Source organism: Chondrus crispus, genomic scaffold (genome assembly GCF_000350225.1).
Source record: "Chondrus crispus Stackhouse genomic scaffold, scaffold_159, whole genome shotgun sequence".
Taxonomy (NCBI): Eukaryota; Rhodophyta; class Florideophyceae; order Gigartinales; family Gigartinaceae; genus Chondrus; species Chondrus crispus.
Window position 1 is genome coordinate 177,383 of NW_005179027.1, and position 19,296 is coordinate 196,678.

The 19,296-nt window shown below is 53.0% G+C and overlaps 1 protein-coding gene across 1 annotated transcript; it reads right to left on the bottom strand.

Moving 5' to 3' along the window:
• Nucleotides 1–894: 894 nt before the first annotated feature.
• Nucleotides 895–1,680, bottom strand: CHC_T00002858001 (hypothetical protein). The gene has a single exon (XM_005713960.1). It carries the CDS (start codon nucleotides 1,678–1,680, stop codon nucleotides 895–897), a length of 786 nt encoding a protein of 261 aa, XP_005714017.1.
• Nucleotides 1,681–19,296: the final 17,616 nt, after the last annotated feature.

Sequence of the window (19,296 nt, forward strand, 5' to 3'; positions counted from 1 at the left end):
TTTTTTGTGAATAGCTAAAGACAAGTTGGTGAGGAGCGGAGTGTGTTTCGCGTGAGAACGGCACCGGCTGTTAGAGAAACAGGGATGCCAAGGTTGAAGGCCGCGTTCAGCGCGCGGCACTCTTGTCGTTGTCGACGAAAGCGGAAACAGTGGCGACGGTCGTGTGGATCAGTAGGTTGAGCTGATGTGCTTTCGCTTGTTCTTTCGTAAATGAATGTGTTGGTCGGGAACTGGGGGGGGGGGAGGGGGTTTCTGGGTGGTCCCCGTCGCGGCTTTCTCCGCAGCCTCCAAAAACTTTTATTTCCCTCGGCGAGCGCTTCCAGAAACGTCCAAGCGTCAACCCTAAAAATCCATAAAATCTACCACATCAACAATTTGATATATTTTGGCAATTGCCCCACTCAGAGCATCCCCACCGGTAGAATCAAACACCCAAACAACTAAAATTTGATGATTTGATGTCGATTGAAACCCCCACCGGTGCAACCAAATCATCAAATTTTTGGTGTCGATCTAAAAATCGAAATCAAATATCAGGAATTTGGTTCGGGTAGTCTCTGTTTGATTACTCTTGACAATCCAGTTTGCACGTTCTATTGGTCGACCGAAACGGCTTCCCACCAAAAAGTGCATCGATGCGGTATTTGCCTCGAGATTACCAGTGTCTCCCGCCGATCCAGAATGCTCACTACGGCGTGCATGCTCTTCCCCCTTCCATCCCTCCAGAACGTCGACGGCCCCGCCATCCCTGAGCGCGTCCTTCCCCGCCCGGCTCTTACACAACAACAACACTTCCTCGACCAACCAGGCGCGAATCTCCGCCATCTCCTCCCGTCCCACCTCCTTTGACCTCCCCAAGCACATTGCGACCGCCGCTGTACCCCCACCAACACATCATGGCACTCGTCCGCCATCGCGCAGTTCCGCGCCCAGCTCGCCCCCGCCAGCCTCTTCTCTGCCTCCCCCGCCTCCAGCAATCTTAGCAACCTCGTCAACAGCTGTCTCTCCGCCTGCCTTCCCTCGACCAACAGGACGTCCCTCCCCTCCTGGCTCGCGCACGCATTTGACAGCCGCAGCACATTCGGAATACTCGGTACCCTCTCCACGAGCACGAGTAGCGTGCCCCTCTCCCGAAACCCGTCCGCACCCTCCGCTTCGTCCACGCCCGGCGCGAAGCGCGTCAGGTTGGACAGCAGCGCCGCGTGCAGCGCGACGACGTCCGCGTCCAGGACCACCTGCGCTGCGAGCCGCACCGCGTCCGCGTACGTCAAGGCCGCCGCCTCCTCGTCCTCCGACAGGTTCACAAGCGCAGACAGTGCTAGCGCAGTGCGATTCGCTGCTCAGCAGCAGCAGCAGCCGCAGGAGAACGTCGCTCGCGGCTGTCGAGCCAATCATCCGCCGCAGCACCGCTGCCGCCGGTGCGTATGTCCTCTCCGGGATCGCGCTGCTCGCGGTCGCGTGGGGAGCGCGTGCTGTCCGTGAGCAGGGAGGACAGCGCCGGCAGTCTGTCTTTGTCCACGGTGGAGGTGAGAGGGAAGGAGTGCAGACAGAGTGGCGAGGGAGAAGGTCGCGGGATGGGTTTCGAGTGAGCGTGCGACTACGACTGAGGGTGCGATACGAGGGTGAGTACGAGTGTGAGTACAAGGCTGCGATGGTGAGTACGAGGGGAATGTACTTCATTTGGTTCTCACCGGTGTGGCAGTTCTTTCCGAAGCATCAAACAGCCAAATAACGAAACAACCAAATTCTAGGGAGCCAATCAAATTACAGAAAAAGTGTGCCAAGTGTTGTTATTTGATGATTTGATTGCGTACCGGTGGGGATGCTCTCACAGAATAGAGAAAAGTCGCAAAGACGCGGGCACTGATGAATCGTAATCCTCATGGGGGTCGTCTTTACTCGTCGTCGCCGTCTCGTGGGTCTAAGTACCGCTGGTGACAGACTGTAATGCTGACAGTCTGTCCTTGCTGTCCGTCACGCGCGTACCTGTCAGCGTCTGATGAAGAGAGTTGCGGTCCGTCAGTCCCGGGGGACGCTGAGGGGTGCGCGTGAAGGTTGTGCCGGGGTGCGCCTTCGGGTCGGGGCTGGGGGGTTCAGTTGGTTGGATGATTTTGCAGATTTCTTGAAAGCGGATGGGTCCGAGCGCTTTTGTGAATAGGTCTGCTGAGTTGCCCGCGGATGGTATGTGTTGCGCGGTGAGAGCAGCGCCTTGGATGTGATGTTGAAGGTGATGGTGCCTGACATCGATGAGCTTCCTTATGCGCGTGGGGGCGGAATATTCCGCGACTTGTATGGTCGATTGGTTGTCGATGAATATTGTCGTGGGGTGCTGTTGTGGGTGCTTCATGTCCCGAAGCAGCCGACGAAGCCATAGCGCCTGCTGGGCGGCGAGCGAGGCTGCTATGTATTCAGCCTCGCAGGTTGACAGGGCTACGACGTCTTGTGGCGCCGATGTCCAGGCTATCGGGGAGTGTGCATGATTCCTGTGAGCGACTTGCGGCTTTTGGCATTTGCATAATCTGCGTCACTGTATGTGCGCAGACATACCGGGGCTCGAGCGTGATACGAGATGGCCTTGCTCTTGGTGCCCTTGACGTACCGGAGGAGCCATTTGAGCGCATGCCAATTTCCATGGCTCGGTTGCTTGCTGTGTCGCGTCAGCTGGTTGGTTGTGTGGTATGCCTCGTAGCGAGTGCTATCGACGACATACCGGAGATCTCCTAGAATGGAGCGGTAGTGGGTGGCAAGCGTGGGGGATAGGGGCGCCATTTGGTTCTCTACGTTCTTGTTTGGCTTTAGCGGCGCGGGGGTTGTTTTTGAATTGCATTCCGACATGTTGTGTTTTGCAAGTATCGTGCTTATGGTCTGTTCTTGCGAGATGTGGATGCTTCCTTGTGCGTCCCGTGTGATTTGCCATCCGAGGTACGAATGGGGGAAACCGAGATTTTTGATGTTGTACTTTTGCTTGAGGGCGGTGAGTAGTTCATCGATGAGTTCTTGGTTTGAAGCGGTGACGAGGAAGTCGTCCATGCTTACAGTGAACAGCAGTGTGCCCGTTGTGTGTGTTTTGGTGAACAGACATGGGTCGCTGTCGCATTTCTGATAGCCTTGCGTGATGAGATGTTTCTGGAGCTCGGTGGTGTAACGGTGGCCGGCGGATCGGCCCCCATATAGGTTGCCTACTAGTTGTCCCGCTTTGGTGCCGTGCTTGAGGTTTCCGCCGAATCGGGGGTGCTGTCGCACATGGACGCGGAAGCGGGGGTCATGTGTCTCGTGTAGGTAGGCTGCCGTGATGTCCATGTACTGTGGAGGCCATCTGTGTGATGCGGCGAGTGCTAGGATTGTGCGCACTGACGTTTTCTCTGACATAAACGTGGACGTTTGTTTAGGGTCGAAGTGTTTGCCTGGCTGCATGCGGTCGCCTCGGATGGAACAGCGTGCCTTTCGTTTTGCTATTTTTCCTGTTGGTGTGCGTTTGTATCTGTACGTCATCGTGAGGGGTATGAGTTTTTCGTGCGGGGGCACGTCTGTTTGCGGTATCCATTTGATCGTGGTCTGTTGGTCCAGCATGTCTAATTCAGCGTTGTGTGCGGTCTCCCATTCTGCCGCGTCCGGGTACTGCCGTGCTGCGTGGACATGGTGTGGTGCCGGTGTGGTTTGGTCGATGGTGCGTGGTGGTGGCATGTATCGGTGCTTGTTGGTGCTTTGTGATCGGGGTTTGGGTCTTGTCAGTTTGGTTTTGAATACGTGCGTTGACGTGTGTGTGGGATCCCGGTGTCGTGAGTATGGTTTGAAGTCGATCGCTCAGATGACCCTGTATCGCGCACTGTTTATCGTGATGGTCATGATGTGCGTTTCCGACGTTGGGAACATGTATCGGACGGGTTCGCTGCGAGCCTGGAGTTTGGTTTTGTGCGCGTGAATTGGTGCCGTTCCGATTTGCCCGAAGGCGAAGATGCGTGTCATGCGCGCTGGTCTGCCGTGCCAGGGGTGCCACGGGCTTTTATTGGTGGCACTGTGTCTCATTATGTTGTACTTGAAGACAACATCGCGTACTGCGTCCTCCCAAAATTGGGGTGGTAGTGACGCGTGATGGAGTGCTGCTCTTGCCCTTGTGAACAGCGTTTTGTTGATTCTTTCGGCAATAGAATTTTCTTGTGGCTGGTGGGGGGTGTTGGTAATGTGCTGTATGCCGTGAGATTGATATGTGGTTTTTGCGTGCGTCGATGTGAATTCTTTAGCGTTGTCTGTCCTGTACGCTTGGGGGAGTTTGTTTTGTAGGGACAACGTGTGGAACAGCTGCGGTATTATGGCGTTTACTTCTTGTCTCTTGCGAATGTAGTAGGTGACAAGGTATCTGCTGGCCGTGTCTATGCAGGTGAATATGTGTGCATTGCCGTGTGTTGACGGGGGTGTGATGGGGCCGCATGTGTCTGACCTTAGTTGCTCGGCGATTTGTTGTGAGTGGTGTGCGGTTGGGTGTGGCCGGGGGGATTGTCGAGCGTGGGCACATGAGGAACAGCTGATGGGTGGAGGAGCGCCTTGGAGGCTGGCTGGGTGGTTGGCGATGGTTCCTTCCTGTGCCATGCGTTGAAGCGCTTTTGGCGGGGAGTGATTGAGGGCGAGGTGCCACTGGTACGCGGTTGCTGTGGTTTTTGTCAGTTGTTTGGGTGTGTGTGGATTGGGGTCGTGGAAGTGTTGTATGTTTGGCGATCGGGTTCTGGTAGGTGTGCGAGTTGGCAATAGGTGTACTGATCTTGTCGCTGATTGGGGTGGGATGGCCTGTGCTGTGGCCGTTGGTGGCTTGGTCGTCGTGCGCTTGTTGGCTCGTATTGGCATGGTGCGTGCACTTTTGGCTGTGTGTCGGGTGGTGCGTTTGTGGGGTGACCATGCGTAGGCGTGCAGTGTTTTATGCCATGGAGCCGTGCCGATGACTTTGTTTTGTCTGTCCCTGATGTGTGCCATATTTCTGTCAAATGTGACCGTGCATTTTAGTGATGCTAGAGCGTGGACAGATACTAGTGTGTATGGAATGTTCGGGCTGTGTACTGCTCTGAGGCGTAGGGGGTACCCCTTATTGGTATATGTCTGAATGGTGCCGGCGTGGGTGCATATCGTGGGTTGGTTAGTTGCTGTGAGAGATTTTGTGGGATGGGCGAGGAGCTTCATGTGTGGGAGGGGGCGGGATGTGTGCGTGGGATGCGCTGCGGAGTCTAGGATGAACATACCCTCCTCGCCTTGGTGGTGGTCGGGTTCGGTGTCGGACATGTTGAGCTCACTGTAATGCGAGTCTTCTGGATCAATGATGGCTCGTGCCTTGGCGGCGGGTCGCCTACGTGCTTTCTTTTGATTCTGTGGATGTGTTTGGTCTCGACATTCGCTGTCCGCGTGTTGCGGGTTCCTGACGCCCTTTGCGATATGATGGCGACAGGGGTTGGTGTGTCATGTGGCGGGTCGGCGTATTTGACGGGGTTGGGGGCGGCGCCCGTGGGTTGGTAGGTACGCTCGTGGGCTGGCTGCTGCCTGTGGCCAGGGGTTGCCTGGTTGGATGGCTTGACGGTAGGTTTCGATTCGATTGTATTTGTGCACGAAGTCCTTCACGTCTTTGGGTTGCAGTGACAGGAGCTGGAGTCCGATGTCCGCTGTTGTTGGGTTCTGTTTGACGCCTTCGATCATGTAGTCTACTGTTGTGCTCTGTTTGGCGATGTCGGGGTAGCGAGCCGTGATCATTTGCGCCCTAATGATCTCATGGCGTTGGACGTATTCATAGATTGAATGGCCTGGTTCGATATGGCACTGTTCCGCTAGTTGTTTTAGGTACAGGTGGTCACTCGCATTCGTTGTGTCGAGGTGAGCTTTGAGCTTCTCGAGGATGTCGTGTGGTGTGGGGTTTTCGTCAGGCATAAGAAGGAGGTTGATGATGTCCGCTGGTATTGTGGCTAGCATTTTGCCCAAGAGTTTGTGCTTGGCGTGGAGGTAGGTTTTTCGTTCCTGCTCGTCGTCTGGGGTGGGCGGGTTGCCCTCGATATGTTCGATTGCATCTTGGGTGTAGGCTGCTGATTTTATGGCCAGGAGCCATGGTCCATAGTTGGATCGGTCCAGCTTGGGGATATCCTTAATGTCCATGGTGGTGGGCGTGTGGGATGGTTTTTGCCTGGGAGGAGGGATGTAGAGAAGGGCTGCTAGATGTAGGGGGTTGGGCGTTGATGAGGATTCGGAAAGGGGGCGGCGGGGGCGAGGTGGGATGCCTGTCTTTCCGGCTGGTCTGTTTGCAGGCACTCGACGGCTGCGAGTGCGTGTAGCGCGATCCAGTTTGCGTTCAGTTGATGGTGTGTCGTAGTGGTGCGAAGCGGGCCATAACCTGATGAATCGTAATCCTCATGGGGGTCGTCTTTACTCGTCGTTGCCGTCTCGTGGGTCTAAGTACCGCTGGTGACAGACTGTAATGCTGACAGTCTGTCCTTGCGGTCCGTCAGGCACAGGCGAACGAGCCAATAATATGCCTAGAAAACGCCCCGCATACAGTTATGGCAGCGTGAGTAGGCAGAGATTCCCAAATCACGGCCATGGCCCGTCTATTTTAATTCAACAGCTGATATTGAAATGACAGAGAAATTGCACGTACTGAAAAAATGCCAACAAGGCGAATTTTCAAAAGTAGTACAGAGTCCTCCCCGAAAGACCGCGCAATTGTGTAGTTGTTGCGTCACGTCTGAGAAAAGACCCACCCCTTACAGTACCTTTAAGCAAAGACCCCCCCTCACTATCCTCGCAACACAACACCTCTCGCACCAGCTCCTCTGTGTTTCCCTCCATCTCTGTCATGGCTCCGATACCCCCCAATCACGCTGCCGCTGCATTGCAAATCCTTGCCGACACCGCCGTCGAGCGCGAAGATGAGATCGCCCAATTCTGCCCACATCGGCTGTCGCTCAGTTCGGATGACGAGGCCGACTCCCCGTGCCCCCTCTTTGACAGTTTTTACGCCGAAGGCGGCCCTGAGGCTATTCGCAACATGACCAACTTCCTCCCCAAAACTTTTGAACTGCTTTGGAATAACCTCTCGGATTTTATCACTCAGTCCTACAATATCGGACGTGAACAGAGATCGAAGATCTCTGGAAAAGATGCACTTTTTATCACACTCACAATGCTGAAAACGGAGGTCAGTGGGACATGTTGGCGAGAGTCTTCGATATGAAGGGTCCCACATTTGAGCGATTGGTCACACGGTTTGTGCAATTGATTTCACAATTCGTCTTTGCCTGCTTTGGGGAGAAGGTGGGCGAGCTCCATAAAATGGGATATCTGCAGAAATCTCAAGTCGTTCCCTGAAGCTCGTTATGCGACAGACGTAACTTTTCGGCAAGCCCTCAGACCTAGCGGAAGTATTGAGGAGGGGAAGAGATATTTCAGTGGAAACACAAGCTTTACGGATATGAAGTGGAAGTTTCGGTCATGCGGAATGTTCTGGCACTTGGAATGACTGCACACTACCCGGGTTTTGTTTCTGATTTGAAATATTACAGCGAAACCGTGACCGGCATTTGGCAGAGTTGGAGAAAAGTGGACCTGAGAGAGAGTTGGAAGATTTGGGGAAGCTGAGTATGGAGTATCTGAATATGTGGGCAACTCTTATGTACAAAGAATACCAAGGGGTGCGCGAAATATTGAGAGGAGTGACCTCTTTGAAAAAGCCGAAGAATGGGAGGCTCTCTCAGTGACGAAAGATACAACCACAAGCTGGCCAGTTACCGAATTATTGTGGAATTTTTTTGGGAGGCTTTGTGGGTTGTGGACGCTTCTGTCCCGAAAATGGAGATGGGGGAGAGTCAACATACGACGACTACTTTTGCCTAGGTGTTGCACTGAGGAATTGCCACATCAAATGGCATCCTCTGCGCGCGACGGACCAAGAGCGGTTCACTCGCATTCGTAATCGCATGCATCAGATTGCCGAAATTACTATTGAGAAAAGGCGTAGGGTCTTGCAGAGGTACAAGAAAAGGCGCAAGCAACGTGTGAACCATCGCTTCCGATTCACGCAATACGATTCTGAGATTCCTGATTTTGAATAAAATAAGTTCTGAAATACGGCGGCCTCGGCGGTGAACAGCGCGCCCGCGCACCGCGCCCCCGATCGCGCCCCCGATCGCCGTCAGGCGCCCGTCGCCGCGCGCATGTCCGCGATCCCGTACGCACCCCGTCTGCGCCCCCTTCCGCGCCCCCGATCGCCGTCAGGTGCCGGGGCGCTTTGAGCTCGTCGTCGCCCACCGCGCGCGTAATCGAGATGTGCCCGTTGACCAGCCCGCCCACGACCCAGCCGCCCGCGCGCTTAACGTGCGCTAGCTCCCGCGCGTACGCGCACTTGTGGTCCGTGGTCAGCGCCCGCACGCCCGCGCGCGAAAGGACGATGGCTCACAAGTAGCCGACGTTGGCCACTAGCAGGTGCTGCTGCGAGTGGATGAGCAGGCAGATCGTCGACCCGGCGCACACACGCCGCTGCGACGTCGTCATCGTGACGTCGCAGCGGCGCGTGTGCGACGTCCTGGTCGAGCTGCGAGATGTCTCGTTGCAGCGAGGCCAGCGTCGTGGGGGAGTTCGGCGCGAAGAGCAGCGCGCGGTGGTGCAGGAGGGTGGGCACGTGGGTCACACAGTGCTCCGCGACGAGTTGGCCGGTGGAGGGCCCGCTGTAGCCGGCTGCGACGAGGTAGAGGGAAGAAGCGCGCGTGTATAGGATGAGGTGGTGGTCTTGTTGGTGGGACGGCTTGCCCGGGATGGAATGCTCGCCGCAGGGGGGCGGGGATGGCATGATACGGTGTTGTTGGGGGATGTGGGCGAGGATGGCGATGGCAATGCCGGAGGTTGGGGAAGAAGGGATGTGGGGCATGGGTAATGAGATAATGTGCGGAGGTGGGGGGGGAGGAGGGAGGGAGGGTTGGCAACTGAGTTGTTGTTCGGATTGTGTGAGGCCCTACAGTAGTCAAGCAAATCATTTGATTATTTTGTTTTGACCCAGTATCCCAGAGATGGTTCGGCTTCCGCGTAGCAAGGGGGATTTTTCAGAGGTGACGAGCCGTTCTCGAGATGACCGCCGTATCTCGCATTCATCGGCTATGTCGGTCGTTGACCTAATGTTCGTGTGAATCCAGCGGGGAAAGACGCACTCACCCTAAAACATGAAAAGAATCATGAACCATTCGTTATTTTCCATTTGCCCAAAAATTCGCTGGACGTAAAGTAAACCCGAATTTGAAAAATCCCACCACCAGTTTTGCGGACTGACCTCCAGCAAGGTACCTGCCCGCAACAAACGCAAGTCTGGTACATCGTTGTGCCGTCCGACGGATCACGTGCACCTGGGCGCATACTCGCTGAAGCGAATATTGTAGCTCTCCACAAGGATAGAAAGGTTGTCAGTCGAAAGGGCGATGTGTTTCGTCTTCTTGACAGGCTGAGGGGGGCCGTTTGGAGAGGACCGCTTTTTACAGGCTTCTTCCTGACTCTGTTCTGCGATTGCTTTGCCGGCATATGTGGCAGATCTTGTGGTGTATTGATCTGTTGATGGACTCTGGGTAGGTGACGTGATAGGGGCGTCCATGACGCAAACCGGTGGGACCCGTGTAGTATGAGACTCGTTTGTGCTCATGAGAGAGCGGAAACCCCACTTCGTTTTCCATCAAGACGGGTCGATCCCGCACTGCTGTAATCAGACGGATGTGAAAACTCGTGAAAAACTCAGATGCCCCGAGTTTTCGGTGTGCTGTGAATTTTGCAAAACTCGTTCTCTGAAAATTTTGCAATCAGAAAATCCGAGCAAACTCTTGGCCAAAACACGTGTTTTCGCGACTTTACGGACAACGTTATTGATTTATATAACTCGCTGTGTTGACGTCCCACCCAACCAACTTGGAGGAAAGCATAACCTTTACTGTACCCTTCCCCGACGGGGCAATTTGGTAATTAGTTTGACGGAGCCTAACAAGTGTTTTATGGCACTGTCCTGGGCTACCAAAAAGCATCTGCTACAGCCAGTGGGCCATGTTCCATAGACGACGAAAGGACGCCGGTGAAAACAACCTGTTTGAAGCCATTTGACATTTTCACACACGTGCAGAAAGGGCTCAAATGAGAAAAAGGGGCAATTTGGTAATTTTAGTTATGAACCGGAAAGCGACAACAGATATTGCACAACCTCATCTTCACCGCCTTTATTCTTCCTGAAGGCATGCTTCGAGAGTGTACTGCTCATTGCAGCACCGTACCTCGCCCCAGACGAAGGCGAGAAACGCTCTTCGCGTGCGGAAGAGAGCGAGATCTGGTTTTCTGATCCCGACGTTCACTTTGCACGTCCGTTTTCACTCGACAATTGCAGCTGTACGCGCTTGCATTCCCGTTCTGCCTCCTTCTCACCTTTGAGTCGCCTTTTCGTATCAAGTTTTACGTCTCTCTCTTTTCGGCTTTCAATTATTTCGTCCAAAGTCAGATAGAGAGCAGGTGTCCCTATTTGCAAATCAACATTTTTCGGACGACTTGCGGTCGAACTCTTACTTTTCGAGGAACGTGTTCTTGTCATAAGGATTTTGTTCACACTCCTGCTCGTGCTCAACAATATTTCAACATCACGGAGTTCTGTTGTGGGGTGACTTGCTGCCTCCAAAATGTTTTTGAGCTTACGAAAAGTCTGATTGTCGGGGTTGCGAGTGTAGTGCAATGTGCCTGGCAGGCCGCGAACACAGTCCGACGGTCAAACAAAAAGAAGAAAAACAGCAACAGAAAGAACCACTGCCGATGGCACGCGCTACGGAGCGTTCGAGACTCCCTTTCCGCTTGTGTGGGCTTGCGGCCCACAGTAGCTCAACTCCGACGAGGGGGGGTAAGGAAAGATGCCTGGCCCGGGAGGATAATGGTGGCAGAGACTTGTGAAGACTTGAGTGCTCGGCGAGTGCGGGTTGGGCTTGTCTACGAGAATGTAACCGCGGTTCGCTGGGTTGTAAGGCCAATGCACGACGAGCGTCTTCAGCACCTTGCGTATAATTCAAGGTCCTCGACTGGGGCTTGTTCAGCACTACCCGAAGGGATCGTAACCGTGTAGCAACGCTACTACCGACGTGTTGCCCGATGGCTAAAAACACCCTCACCAGCGCGATCGCGATCGCGGTTGGTGGTACCAACTCTGTCTTATACAGTAAGACCTTCGAAGGAGGCGTCGTTGCAATAGCCTTCCTACGGAACTTGAAACAGTAGCAGCGCTACACAAAGTGTTGCCCGATGGCTAACACACCTACACCGGATCGGTTGCAACCAATACCGATAGCACCAACAGATAGAAAAGGATAGAGGCAGAAATAGAAATGGATAGGGAATAGAGATAGAAATAGGACTGGTAAAGGATAAGGAAAAGGAATGGGACCCCGAGCAATGGAGGATGTCGTTAGCAGCGTAGATGTGAAGCGCGTCGCGTGAACGGAAGCGGTCTTCGACGAAGGCGAGATCTAACTCCGGCAACTTGGGTTACCTTTACTCACTTGGGTTGGTATCTGGACTATGCTAAATAGCCCCGCCGGGGCGAGTACAGTAGCCCCCGGCTCTAGATTCTAGATCTAATTTGTAAATAGAATTAAATAATTAAAATAATCGTGCACATCGTTGCACACGTGTGTCCTCCAGCCCGGACCACAGTATCCAATTTCTTTCCTTTCTCACTTCCTTTCACCCTCCTACCCGAGACGGGTATTGCACTACATATCCCCTTCTGAGCGCCCTTGCGCAGTGCACCTCTTTGCAGAATCCCCTAAGTCATTCATCTCTTTTCGACCGACGGTCACAGCCGAAGCAAGGGCAAGACGAACTCAACCTTTATTTTTCCTGCCGGGGTGGTTATTGATTAGCGGTACCACCCTATGCCCTTTGAATTATAGAAAGAAACCACGTGCGTATCCCTTTCCCCTTCTTTCATATCCCCTGACCACGAAGTACATTCCTGATACCTCCTCTGTTCATGCAGCCAACTGGGGAGTTTCCGCGAGAATCTCCTACCAAACTTCCTTCGAATCGGGAATGTCCCACGCTGTCTCCATCTCAGCCAGCAATCCATTGACCTCTGCGTTTTAATTGAGCGGTCCAATTGCGCTCAGCGAGAAAAAACTTCAGAAACATCTACCTTGAACTTGAGCGTGACGGTAAAAGTGAAGAGTGTCCCTTGGTGCGAAGAACAAGAAATCGGTCGCGTTCCCTCCTCGCTTCCCGTTTCCCCAATAGTTTTTCTCGAGCAGACCTCAGTTTGTGACTCCAAGAGTCCTTCAAGCTCATGCATTCCCCGTGAAGTGTCCAATCTCTGGCATTCCAATTTTTCCTGTACCGCTGGTACCGCAACACTCGGCATCGTGGCTTCCTTTTTCCGATTATCTGGACAAAGAAGTCCCTGCCTCGATCTCTCTTCTAACCCTTGACTCGACAAGGAGGCTCGTCTTTCCGTTCCCCTTTTTGTGTCGCAGTCTCTCCCTCGTCCGTCCTCCAACCTCCAAACACATTGGTGAAAATCGTTGTCGCAACCGTCTCCTGTTAAAAGAAAATTGAACACTCTCAACGCTGTCTCTACGTTCCTAGCATAGTCACACTCCACCACGTGTCGGTCGCAAGAATGGTGCACTTGAACGCACAATTCTCATGACCAATGTTGTTTCCCTTAACGCTTCGTCTTCAGCGGTTCCAGTTGTCACTGTCCCTGGGGACGAGATCTCTACCACTTCTTTCACGGCGGCCTCCTGTGGTTACATCACTTTCCCCAAATAAAAAATACCCTCTGATAGCTTCATGTCGTCTGCTCTTTCCCTCGCGTGGGTCTCCACGAAATCCACGCAAAATGGTCTCTCCGCCGTTTCCACTCCACGCTCTGCGCCCTCTCACGCTTCACTAACTCGTCGTGCGATTTCTTCTCAGCCCCCCTTCGCTCTGATCACACGATAAATGTCAATCCACGTCACGGATCACGTTGAGCATATGCGAAGCGTCGATCGTGATCCTGCCAACATTGCTTTGTCGAAAGGTTCTTGGACCAGCCTTTCGTTAACGGTCTTAAGTGTGGCGGCTGGCGCTGTAGGTTCAAGTCGGTTGTCATTTTGAGGAACGATCGCGCTGCATAGGGAACAGCATCTTCAATCACCACCTCGACCGCAATAAAAACCCAAAATGCGCTTGTACACGTTGCCACGTATGTCTACTTCGTCGCGAAAATTCGTCTTCCGATCGAGCATGTCAGCAGCATTTCGCTGCGGAGTCAAAGACGGTTTCCGCCCTTCGGCCATCTGTCTACGCCGTATGGCCAGCTCATGTCTCGCGAAGGATCCCTTCATCATATCCCTCGGGGCCGGTACGTCTGTGGATTCCCCCATCGCTTCTCGTACCGCGGCATTTTTCTTGACCCCATGAGTCTTCGTCGGTGTTTTCTGCAAGCCGGAACTACTTCATGCGCTTTCCCAGTGCTTGAGCGGCATACTACCGACCACCGCATCCTCAGGATGCGGTGGTCGGTAGTATGCCGCAGGCTGCCTCCTTCATCTCCAAATTCCTCCCCTTACAGTTCCAACCTTTTTCTTCTTCTTCCTTGCAGTGTACGCGTCCCGAAATCCTCCTCTTCATGTAGCCCGGCATGCTCATTCTCGAGTTCCCCCTCTGATTACCATTGTCGTCCCTTCGATCCCGGGGCCACACACCTCTGTCTTTCTTCTACATCCTCTTACTTGCATTGTAAGTCTCCCCTCTTCTCCTCTTTTCTCATACGCCCCGTCGCTGCGGTCGCAGCCTCTTCTCTCCACTTTCCTTCTCTTTTCCTCGTTACTGTCTTCCTTCTCTTATCCTTTTCCGTGCACCTCTGCTACTGCAGTTGCACATCCCCTATTACCTTCTCTTTTCCTCCGCTCGTCCACCAGAGGTCGCCGATCGGATGTGAAGCGACTATTTCCACTTCCCCGTCCACTTGCCTCTCGTTGCTTACAGAAGAACTCCCGGTCTTCCTGGCCTTCAGGCTTTCTCAATGCCTATCCCCGCACCTCAGCGAGAGAATTTACCAGCCCTCCAGTGCGTGATTACCTCCTCTGCGGTTATCAGATTGTCTAATGATCCCGATCAATCCCCGTCCTGACGTCATTGACGTCTATACAAAGGTACCTATTTACAATCTCCTCCTCCTTCTTTCTGCGTACCGTCACTGCGGCCGTACTTCTCTTTTCACCAACTTCCTACTCTTTTGCATTTTCAATTTTCTCTTCCCTGATTCCCCTATATTTCCTTCTCTTCAGTTCCTCCTCTTTATCCTTGGCACGGCGTGTCGCTGAGCCTGTTTCGCATCCCCTTTCCAGCCTGTCCTACTGGACACTCGACGAGGGTTGTTATGTGAGAGAAAGCTTCCGGTGGTTGTACTCTGCTTGTCAACACCTGCTGCACGTCCCTCCGCTCCTTCTTCATTGACTCCGTATGGCGAGATTCTTCCGAGCTTATCCCCACGAGTACCCAATTCCTTCGTAGCAGCGGCCCCGTCTGCGATCACCATCGCGGCAGTGATGTCGCGTCTCTCTCCCTCTTCGGTTCTTCCCGCATCAACGTTTCCCTTTGTCCGGGTGATGCTGCACCGAATTCTCACTACCAGTGAGGTCCACCTTCGAAGTGCTGTCGTCGATAGCTGGCTGCTTGACGTTCTTCTTCTCTTCCCCTGCCGTTCTCCTTTCTCGTGCACACTGTACACTTCGCGGCTGATATAGTCTTCCCTTGGTCGAACCGACCCGGGGTCACTTGTATCTCCCCCTTTTTTTGGACGAGTTGGCGGCTTCTCACTGTGGGTTCATGCCCTCGTCACCTACAGTACACAAAATAAATAAAGGGGGGAAAACGAGGTGAAATGGAAAGGCAATTGGTCTCGTACTGACCGGACAGGATATTATGCTTCCCTGGCGGGCGTGGCAAAGCGGTTTCAAAAACCTCGCCTCTTCCTCCTCTTCTGGGGGCCGTCCTTTTCGATCTGGTTCAACGGATGCGCGGGCGACGGCGTCGCCGTGATAGAGAGCTGGGTCTCCTGTGTGAGCTCCCCGTCGGGGTGCGTTCCCAATCGATCATTTTCAAGGGAAGCTGGGGCGGTGGGAAAGAACCTTTCCGACACACTAGGGGTGTCCTGCGTCAGCTCTTCGTCCTAATTGGTGGTTTGGTATTAATTATACTCTTTTCGACGAAGTTTGATGCTGCTTATGTACAGGTTGTGTCATTGACACTGACATCGTCGGTTTAATTCCCATTTGAAAGGAAGCACGTCCGTAAAGAACACGAGCAATAATCCGTGGTCGATGTGTATCAACTGTAGTCCTTCGTTGCCCCTTTCTCCCCGAAAATACCAATTTTTGCGTCTACGAAATGTGGAGTCCTTTGACTTGACGCTCCCGACGGGATTCGCCGTCATGTCAAGCTGTAGTTGCGCACCATCTTCTCTCGTGCTTCTGAGGGGTGCAAGTTCCTTCTCCTCCTCATCCGTCCATTGATTTGCCTTGTAGTCTTGCTGATCGAAGTCCGCGGTACGTGGTCGCGTCGCCAGAGTCCTGCAACAACAAAAATAAAAATAAAAAATAGAATAGAGTAGAACATAAACAAAAAGAAGAAAGTAACAGAAACAAAACAAAATAAAAAAGGGAACGGAAGGGGGGTTATGGTAGGTAAGTGTTAAACAGGCTCTAGACAATAGGAATGTGTATGAGCGTCGACATTGGTCGTCGCGGGGTCCTTCGTAGCAGCGTTCCTTAGGCGGTGGTCCATATGGACGGATATTCTTGCTCGTCGAGCGTGGGCAGTGTGTTAGGAGTGCGTGTGACGATCGGCGTCATGTGAGGTCGGGTGAGGCTTGGCTGCGGGTCGACTTAGAATATTTATGGCGCCGACTGTGGCAAGCGACAACGACTCCGCATGCGGACTGCAGTTGCCGTGATTTTTCCTGCTTTTTGATTATAATTTCGCAGCATGGCTGGAATTCGAGCTTTGACTTGTGTCGCCCGTTCAGCAGTTCGTTGTCGACACGCCTATATATATATATATTTTTTCACATCATACCCTACGCGGGCGGACCGCCTGTTCGAAACGTCATTTCTCGTCCGTACTGCGGTGAGGCGTGTTCGTGTTTTCCGGGAGGCTCCATGCCTCATCCAAAGATACGGTTCCGCTTCAATTCCTTGAAAACGCGTCGCGCGTCTGTCCCTTCTTGTAACAGGGGCCCCGAGAGCTGACTTCCTTACTTCCCTTGATTCCACGTCCCTCGTTTATGCACCTCACGGGCCCGTTCCTTCTTCGAATTTCTGACCCTTCCGTTGTCTCCAACCTGCGAACTTTATTGACGATTGCTATCCCGATCGTGCGCGTGACACTTGCGCGGCAAGGATAGTCTTTTCCTTCGGAAATACGTGACGGCCGCGCTGCGGGGCAATTGCTCAATGGGCTCCCACGTCGCGTCTTCGGGCGTATACCCGTACCACTCCACCTTGAGAATCAAATTACCATCTTGATAATCGTGGTCGACGACCCGGTCTATTACGTATTCCGTATTTTTCGTCTCTCCTTCTTTCTCTGAATTGTCTCCTTCCCCCTTCTGAAGATCTTCCAACTCATCCACCTCTCTGGATTTTCCGGACTCACGTAGGTCTTGTGACGTCTCTGCTGTCGGTGTTTGACTAACTAAATTCTCTTGGTCCCCTGACATCTGCGTGTGTGTGTGAGGATGATCCTCGTCCTCGATTACCTGTCCATCTTCGTTCCTTTTCGGCTTTCCCAGGAACTGTAGCGCTTGACGTAGGCCAGTTATCGGCGCATAGTCCATCGGGCTTGTGGCCAATTCCACCCTATCTCGCGATACGCGTTCCTCCTGATCGCCAATGGCAATGACGACCGTATATTGATCCGACCTTCTGACCTGATAAGGTCCTGTAGCGACTTGTGCAAGCTTGTGCTTCGGTTCGCTAGCCGAGCCCTGCTCCTTCCTGAGGAACACGTGGGACCCCGGTGGGATATCATATTTCGGTTTGCAGAGCCGTGCGTCGAAATTTCGCTTGTACCGGGCTTGTTCCTTTCGCAAACTCCTATCGGCGCTTCGTATTAGGCTTTCTAACCACGACTTCCATTTCAGGTAGTATGCTCGTGACGAGCTGAATTTCTCCAAACTTGGCTGCGCTTGTAACGCAATGCTTCTCGGCGTCCGAGCTAACACCAGCTCGAAGGGCGCGATGTTCGTAGTTCGATGAACTTGCGTGTTGTATGCGAACGTCACAGCGTCGCTAAATAGGTCCCAGTCCTTGGGAGGTTCTCCAACATATTTTCGCAACGCGGAAGTCAGCGTGCGATTAAACCTCTCAACTTGGCCGTTGGCTTGCGGGTGGTACGTAGTCGTGAACACATTGCGTATGCCGAGAATTCGGCAGACGTTCTGAAAGAACCGGGCCGTGAACTGTGTTCCATTATCGGACAGCAGCTTGACCGGCGGTCCGTACATGAATAACCAATGGTGAACGAAGGCTTGTGCGATGTGCGCAGCTGATATCTTCTTCAACGGTACGGTTCGTACCAGTTTCGAGTATCGATCGCTGATCACGAGAATGTACCGATTTCCTCGTTTAGTTGTAATTAGCTCGCCGAGTATGTCGATGGCGACAAACTCCAGCGGAGCGTTGGGAGTGAACAGCTTCATTTCCTTCGTGTTTCTTCTTAACTTCACCCTTTCCCGCGCACATGCGGCGCAATTCTTCGCGACTGCGTAGCAGTCTAGGGCCATCGTAGGCCAATAAAAACATGTTCTTAACGTCTTGTACAGTTTCCTGCCTCCAGAGTGGCCTGCTGATTTTGCGTGATGGCTCAGCCCTAGGATGCGGTCCCTTAACGATTGCGGTATCACCACTTGTACAAACTCTGCCGCAGTACAGCATAGAGTTCCTTTGAATTCCACTGTCTCCGTCGTGAACGTCCTCGCTTTTCCAGCGTTCATCTCCTCCTTGATTCGACTGCAGAAAGGGTCGACGGCTTGCTCGCAAATGAGCTCCTCCGGAGTGACAGCTTGGAAGTGATCGAGGCGATCAGAGGCGGCCCCCCCTCAAGAGCGAGGATGTCGTCTAACGCGTCAAAAGTGTCTTCGTCTTCCACTGTACCCTCGGCCGGTTCGGCCATAAAACATGGGATTTCATGGTCGATTTCGTCGACGGTTTCTCCATGCGTGAACAGCCTTTGCAAGGCATCTGCCTGGCTGTTTGACTTTCCTTTCTTGTACTTAATTTCAAAGTCGAATTCCGAGAGGCGTAGCCTCCATCGTATTAAACGTCTACTCGGATCTGTTACGTTCATCAACCATCTCAACGAGATGTGGTCGGTATGCACGATAAATTGCTCGCCATATAGATATGGTCTTAATGTCTGGACGGCCCAAATTACCGCTAGACATTCTTTTTCTGATACAGAATAGTTTCTCTCGGCTGCCGCCAACGTTCTCGAAAAGAACCCGATGGGCTTACGCTGTGCATCCGGGTGTGTCTGAAATAACGCAGCGCCAATTTGATAGTCGCTTCCATCGGTATCTACCGAGTATGGAAGGTCCTTCTTTGGCAGTGCCAGTACTGGCGGTGCCAAGATGGCCTCCTTAAGCTTGTGAAAAGCCTTTTCGCATGGTTCGTCAAATCCTTCCAACCGGACCGGTTGTCCCTTCTTCAATAGTTGATTGAGCGGATATGCGATTTTCCCATAATGTGGGACGAACCTGCGGTATACATTACAAAGTCCCAGAAAGCTTCTGAGCTGTGTCTGCGTTTGAGAGTACTTCACTTGTTCCAAAGCGGCGGTCCGCGCAGCGTGGACTTCTAGCGTACCTGGCCGAACGACGTGGCCTAGATACTTGATCTTTTCGACGAAAATTTCGCACTTGCGAAGCTTGAGCTTCACGCCTGCCTTCTCCAATACGGACAATATTGGATCAACATGAACCATGTGTTCTTCCCATGACTTACTGAAAATGATTATGGCATCTAAATATACCAAACATGATTTCCATCGGAACGGAGAGAGTAAGATATCCACGGCTCCCTGAAACGTCGCCGGCGCGTTGGTAAGCCCGAAGGGCATTATTGAGAATCTGTAGAGACCTGAGTGACATGAAAAAGCTGTCTTGTTGCGGTCCGCTTCGGGAATAAGCATCTGCCAATACCCCGAGATCGCGTCCAACGCGGAGTAAACGTTGGTGTCACCAAGCGAGTCCAGACACTCATCCATCCTGGGTAAAGGGTACGT

Bases quoted from the DNA above. Each gene is read 5' to 3' on its own strand.
- CHC_T00002858001 (XM_005713960.1), bottom strand. From the start codon at position 1,680: ATGAAGTACATTCCCCTCGTACTCACCATCGCAGCCTTGTACTCACAC.